At 51.0% G+C, this 7012-nt stretch overlaps 1 protein-coding gene across 2 annotated transcripts; it reads left to right on the top strand.

Moving 5' to 3' along the window:
- The first annotated feature begins 896 nt into the window (after nt 1-896).
- Nucleotides 897-6035, top strand: TRAPPC3 (trafficking protein particle complex subunit 3). 2 transcript variants are annotated; one of them, XM_039729218.1, is made up of 6 exons: nt 897-948; nt 2269-2366; nt 3101-3200; nt 3459-3641; nt 4102-4255; nt 4598-6035. In XM_039729218.1, the coding sequence occupies exons 1-5, from the start codon at nt 946-948 to the stop codon at nt 4219-4221; spliced, it is 504 nt and encodes a 167-aa protein (XP_039585152.1). In that variant the 5' UTR covers nt 897-945; the 3' UTR covers nt 4222-4255; nt 4598-6035. The 2 variants fall into 2 exon arrangements, with proteins under 2 accessions (XP_039585152.1, XP_039585153.1); XM_039729219.1 differs by having other exon boundaries at nt 4102-4262; nt 4605-6035.
- Nucleotides 6036-7012: the final 977 nt, after the last annotated feature.

Here is a 7012-nt window from a genome sequence, read left to right as displayed (position 1 = left end):
TGAAAACGAAAAAAAAAATGTCCTAATCTGAATTTAGGAGTTTGCCTTATTGTAACAGCTCAAGTTTCCTTTAATACAACATTTCAGCAGTAAGTGAGATCAGCTCTGGGTGTGCTGGGGCTGATGGGGGCAGGTGACACTGCCATGGCCTCACAGGGTGACAGCACCTCAGGCTGGGGACAGCTGGATTCCCTCCATCCATCCCCATCCCCTCTCCACCTCTGTCTTGACTGAAACTGAAACCCTTAAAACCAACACTACCTGTTCTGCATGCCTGTTAAATTCTCTGCCAAGTCTCTGATCCCAGCTGAGCCAAAGGAACTTCCCCCTTGTCCTTCCAGCGATGTGAATTGCCCAGCCTTTAGTTTTCCAAGAGGAAAGCAAATTTTTAAGTAAAACCCCCAAATAACATGTCAGTTCTTTAGAGCCAAAGTGTGGCAACAGCTCCAAGCAGCCCCTCTGGCTGTTTTCATGCCTGAAGCCTTTTGTCCTTGTGAGTGGCAATCCCAGAATCCCAGACTGGTTTGGGTTGGAAGGAGCCTTAAAGTTCATCCCATCCCACCCCCTGCCATGGCAGGGACACCTCCCACTGTCCCAGGCTGCTCCAAGCCCTGTCCAGCCTGGCCTTGGGCACTTCCAGTGGCTCAGGAGCAGCCACAGCTTCTCTGGGCACCCTGTGCCAGGGCCTGCCCACCCTCACAAGGAAGAATTTTTTCCTAATCCAGGAAAAGACAAGTTGGAACTCCCTGTGTCCTCTACAAACCCAATTCCTGTTTGTTTGGGGGCGTTTCCTCTGTGTGTTTGTTGTGGCTTTGTGTGGACTTATGGTGATCTGTGTTGTCACTTAACTCTGATCTTGTCTCTTTTCCCTCCCTGCCTGCTGCTGCTTTCATTCTCTAGTATTGGTATTTGCCATTCATTTCACCTTCTGCCTCTCTGCAGCTCATGGTAGGTGACAGATCCCAGGTCAGCCCCTGTGATCCCTCTGCATGCCAAAACTGACAGCAGGAACCAGTGCTGGGGGTTTCTTTGTTCCCCAGAACACTTCCTTTTGCAGAGTTTTGTTCTGCAGCCTCTAATGACCTCCTTAATCACTGGTCTGGTTTAATGGCTCCCAAAAAATGCTCTTTGACATCATTTGAGGGTGAGGATTGAAGGTGGTGGCTGGGAGAGGAGAATTTTTCCCTTTTTTCTGCAAATTTTCTGCAAATCTGAGAATTGTGCAAAGAAAACATGAGTGACTTTGGTCCTGGCCAGTCCCAGAGTGAACGTGCACAGCACCTGAGAGCTGAGCTGGCCTGGGCTTGGCCTCCCTGAGCCTGTTCTGGGTCTGAGGAGCTGATTTCAGTCTGTGAAGTGAATTCTGTGCCTGTACAACTTTCTAGGACCAGATGAGCCCTTTTTCTTGGTACAGAATTTCATAAATCCCTGGGTGGAGGAGCATTTTGGGCCTGTTGGAAGGACCAGAGCTGGAGCAGGCACTGCCCACTTGTGACATGAAACAGGGAAGAGTTTGAGTCAGATCTCAGCTCTAGCCCAGTGCTTGAGGTAAATTCAGGGCCCTGGCATGGCACCTCCAGCTATCCAGGAGGTGTTCCAAAAAACACCAAAATCCCAGAATAGTTTGGGTTGAAAGGAATCTTAAAACTCATCCAGTTCCACCCCCTTCCAAGGGCAGGGGCACGTTCTAGCAGACCAGGTTCCTCCAAGCCTCATTCCAAGGAGAATGAAGTTGTTGCCAGAACTGGAGCTGGGATCTCTCTTTATTAAATTGGAGTTGGGATCTTTCTTTATTAAGCTGGAGCTGGGATCTCTCTTTAGTAAACTGGAGCTGGGATCTCTCTTTATTAAACTGGAGCTGGGATCTCTATTAAAATGGAGCTGGGATCTCTCTTTATTAAACTGGAGTTGGGATCTCTCTTTATTAAATTGGGGCTGGGATCTCTCTTTATTAAATTGGAGCTGGGATTTCTCCTTATGAAACTGGAACTGGGATCTCTTTATTAAATTGGAGCTGGGATCTCTCCTTATTCAACTGGATCTGGGATCTCTCTTTATTAAATTTGAGCTGGGATCTCTCTTAATTAAGCTGGAGCTGGGATCTCTCCTCATTAAGCTGGAGCTGGGATCTCTCCTCATTAAGCACCAGGTTCCTTTGAGGCAGCAGGTCCCCGTTCCCCTCTCTGTGCCCAGGGTGGCAGCTCTGGACTCGGAGGCAGCGGAGCCCAGGCAGGTTCTGTTGGGTGAATTTTCTTTTCCTGTGTGCAGAACTCAGAGCTGTTCACGCTGACCTACGGTGCCCTGGTGACCCAGCTCTGCAAGGACTACGAGAATGACGACGATGTCAACAAGCAGCTGGACAAAATGTGAGTGCATGCACAGGGGGAGTGGGTCTGCCCTGCTGGAGCTGTGTGGGAGCAGGGAACACAGCAGGGATCACAGCAGGGATTGGTGCCTCAGGTTTAGCTTTTGTATTTTTCAGATTCTGTGCTGCTTTAGTGTGTGGTTCTGAGCTTCATATTAGGGGATGAAGCTAATATGAGCTTCATATTAGCTCTCTTCACAGAGCAGGCAGACAAAACAATTCGTGCTCCAGCTGGGGACCAAGGACAAATGATCCAAATTTCAGGCCCAAGAGCATAACCAACATGGGCTGAAGAGAGAAAAATAAGAAGGATGGGACTTCATAACCTAAAGTTGTAATTGGACAATTAACTCCAATATGCAAATGGAGCAGAACTTATAAAAGTGAGAGACCTCATGACCAGTTGTCCGTTTTTTGGCGACCATTTTGGTTCATCTTGGGTGTAGCCCTGGCTGGGCTCTTGTGCTGCCCAAGGTGAATCCATTGAGGCCTTCTAATAAATCCCTACTTTATCCTTTAAATCTGTCCAGTCTCTGTTCTAGCTCAGCCTTCACCAGGCACCAGGATCACAGCAGGGATCACAGCCACATCCCTGTGCGCTGCTCCAGGAGCAAAACCCTGGCAGGCTGAAGTTGCTTAACACTGACATTTCTCAGATTAGACTTTGCTTCTTCTCTCTCTTCTTTCATAAATCTTTGTTGTCTTTCTGAAGCTGTTGCTGTGGTCCCTTCACAGGGGTTACAACATCGGTGTCCGGCTCATCGAGGACTTCCTGGCCCGTTCCAATGTTGGGAGGTGCCACGATTTCCGTGAAACTGCAGATGTCATAGCAAAGGTAAATGTCCAAGAACTGCTTTGTCAGGTTTTTTTGGGGGGTTTTGCATGTGAGGATGGAATATTTGCTACTTACAGCACTGTTCTGAGTGTTTAATGAAGATTTTAGGGAGGGGAAAAAAAGCTTTAGCCCCAGTACTGCTGGCTGGTGGGAACTGGAGGAAAGGAGAAATGTTTGAAAACCCCTTGAGTAATTTTACAAAGATTAAAGCTGTGCTGTTGCCTCACCTGTTCTTGTTCCTCCTGTTTGCCACAACAGATTGCATTTAAAATGTACCTGGGCATCACTCCAAGCATCACCAACTGGAGTCCTGGGGGTGACGAGTTCTCCCTGATCTTGGAAAACAACCCCTTGGTGGACTTTGTGGAGCTCCCTGACAACCACTCAACCCTCATCTACTCCAACCTGCTCTGTGGGGTGCTGCGAGGTGCCCTGGAAATGGTGAGCCACATCTCCCCTCCCTTGGGATGGCTGTATGGACAGCCAGGTGTCAGCAGATACTTGAGTTCTGGTCTGTGTTCGTGACTCCTGGGTTTGCTTCGGGCTTGAAACACATTCCCAGGAGAAGGGCAGAGCTGCAGGAGCACTTGGCTGCTGTCATGTGTGGCAGCTGAAGTCTAGAGTGGTGCCTGAGCCCCTTCAGCTCATGACCCAAGTTCAAGCACATCTCCCTGAGTTTGTATGAAGCTCCAAAATCCTCACTCTGCAACTGCTGTGAGCCGTAGCTGGGAATTGGCTGGGACAGGAGAACAGCTGTGTCTCAAATTTAGGACTAGGTAGAGCCTGTATGTCATGTCATGCCCTTAGAGCCCTTAAGCTGGTGCTCCAGGATCATTCAGTCCCTGGAGAAGCTGCTGTGAGGAGGGAGTTACCAGCTCCTCTCTGCTCTTCCCTCACTCAGGTGCAGATGGCTGTCGATGTGAAGTTTGTCCAGGACACCCTGAAGGGCGACAGCGTCACAGAAATACGGATGAAATTTATCAGGAGGATTGAAGACAACCTTCCAGCTGGGGAAGAGTGAACCACAGCCCCATCTCCCTGGGGACTGGAGGGACCAGCTGGGTTAGCTGGGAATTGGCTGGGACAGGAGAACAGCTGTGTCTCAAATTTAGGACTAGGTAGAGCCTGTATGTCATGTCATGCCCTTAGAGCCCTTAAGCTGGTGCTCCAGGATCATTCAGTCCCTGGAAAAGCTGCTGTGAGGAGGGAGTTACCAGCTCCTCTCTGCTCTTCCCTCACTCAGGTGCAGATGGCTGTCGATGTGAAGTTTGTCCAGGACACCCTGAAGGGCGACAGCGTCACAGAAATACGGATGAAATTTATCAGGAGGATTGAAGACAACCTTCCAGCTGGGGAAGAGTGAACCACAGCCCCATCTCCCTGGGGACTGGAGGGACCAGCTGGGTTTGGCCATTAGCTTTCCTCACAGATCCATAGGGATCTCCTGCCCCTGCACACTCAGACTGACTCATTGACTGTCTCAGATGTTATTTTCTTCTACTCTCACTTCCATCCTCTGTAGAAGATGATTGTCTGGTTGCTGTTTATTTCCCAGGTTCATTCTGAAGCTTTTTCATCAGGTGATGTCCTTTTCCCTCCCCCTGGGGGCTTCCTAAGCTCAGTTTCCAATTGTGACCTGGGCTGTGTGAGAAGAGCTGCTCAGACTCCAGGAGAGCTCCGGTCTTTTCACATCTGCATCGGTGTCGGAGGGCCAGAATTGGAGACCAAGCTACCAGAGCCCACTGATTCCCTGCTAAACCCTATCCTTCCTTAAATGAGGTGTTTAAAATCCATTTGGAGATGTGTGTAGTGTTTCTGTAGATCAAACTGGCTTCCTGCACTTGATTCTGAAGTCACTGAGAAATGCATGCTTGATCCAAAGGGGTGGCTGGGGACAGCTGCTGGCACCGGGGCAGGGCTGCTCTGCTCAGGGGGCCCTGGCACCTCAGGAATCTGAGAGTCCTATGCCTTTTATTGTCCCTCCCCTAGAAGCCTCACCACTCCCCTCTCAGGAGGGGAGGAGGTCAAACTGCAGTGGAGCAGTAGGAACTATTTAACATGGAGAAAGAGTGGCTAAAATGGTGTGGGTGCTCCACAGTGGGCACAGCCCAGGGCTGCAGGGGGAGTCATGGAGTGAGGACCAAACTCAGGCTGGGAGGTGTTAAACACATTTCAGGTTCTGTTCTGCTGTTGAGGATGTAAAGGCTGCAAGGTGTGAAGGCAGTGCCAGGGTTTGTTCTCTCTCACTGGTGTTCAGGCTAGAAGTAGAATTTCCCACTTAACTTGACCTGTGGCACTTGCTGCTCTTAAAAATAAATACATAAATAAGTATTAGATAATAAAAAGCAAGACATTGGAGCATCAGCTTCCTCTGCCACCCAGAGCTAAAGAACACAGTCAAGCATTGGGTTCCCAAATCACTTTACATAGCATGAAGGCACAGCCCCTCGAGGTCCTTGTGAGCTCCAGAATTTGTGTTGGTTGATGCCTGAATGTGAGGTGAGAAGGAGCACCCCGCTGCTTGTGCTGCTCTTGTTTGGCTTTTCTGGGGGAGTGTAGGGTCATCTGGCACTGGATGGCTCACCCTGTCCCTTTTTTGTCCCAGAGAATCCCTTTGGATGCCCCGTGTGACAGGTGCCCTGTGAAGTGTCTATAAGAGCAGTCAGAGGCATGGCAGTGGCCCAGCAGTGGCAGGTGGGTGTTGGTGGCAGAGGTGCCACATGGTCACACTGCAGAGCTCAAAGCCATCCCTTATTTCTCATTGTTGACCATTCCAAGTCACCTTAAAGCTGCATTTTAGGAGCAATTGCATTAAAAGAATCACGGTGTCAGTTCTTTGGTCTCCTCTTGCCTGTGTTCTGGTGGCGGGTGCTGGCAGGGTGACAGTGGTGACAGGGTGCCCAGGGCTGGCAGGGTGATGGCAGCACTGCCCCAAGAATTCCTGGCTGCCAGTGGGCCTGGAAGCTGCAGCCTGGAGGAACCTGCCCAGCATTCCACACACGGAGGGACTGGGGCAGACACTCGGTGTGGCTGCCTTGGGGTCTGGGAATCCACTGTGCTCAGTGGCTGGGACTCTGCTACCAGCCCGAGGCAGCTGCTGCAGAGCCAAAACTCTCTGTGGGCATTTACAGTGGCAAAAAATCACCTGGAGGGGCATCTGAGCCTCCTCTGCTGCCAGGTCGGTGCTGCTCCATGCCTGGCATCGGCTGGGTGCTGCTGCTGCCAGGAGTGTGGAGACCAGGAACAGCAAGGGCTGCTCTCCAGGAGCACTTTGTGCTTCCCCTTCTTGTGTGGGTGCTCCCCAGGAGCCCTGCTCTGGTGGGATGTCTGCTCTGTGCTCACAGGCATTCCCTGCCCCAGGGTCACCCTGCAGTCACGCTCCATCCCTGGCACTGAGTGCCCAGGGCTGTGCCCTGACCTCTGCCAGCCCCGGGGATGGGGAAGTGGCAGCTTTTGCAATAAAGTGTTTTTTTTTCTCTGGAGCTGGTGAGCACCACGTGCTGCCAGCCTGGCCAAGAGCAGGAGCCAGCCAGGGCAGCCCCAAACAGCCCCAAGATGCACTCAGCTCCTGAGGCTGTGTCCCAGAGGGTCTGGGGGGAGTGAGATCCCTTGTCCTCACCCCTGCAGAGATGGATCCTGGACTCCTGCTCCCAGCCCCTTGGGAATTCAAGTAATTTGCTGGGGCGACAGGGTCAAAACCAGCCCAGACCTTCTGGAAGAACAAAAAGCAGAAATTGCATTAACTAAATTAAAACTGTCTACTACTGAGCAGCTCGCTGCAGACAAGGGAGAATATGCAAAAAGCTCTGTTT

Source organism: Passer montanus, unplaced genomic scaffold (genome assembly GCF_014805655.1).
Source record: "Passer montanus isolate IOZ18808 unplaced genomic scaffold, ASM1480565v1 scaffold68, whole genome shotgun sequence".
NCBI classification, from domain to species: Eukaryota; Metazoa; Chordata; class Aves; order Passeriformes; family Passeridae; genus Passer; species Passer montanus.
The sequence above is the reverse complement of the archived record's forward strand: the minus strand, read 5'-3'. Positions and strand labels throughout refer to the sequence as shown.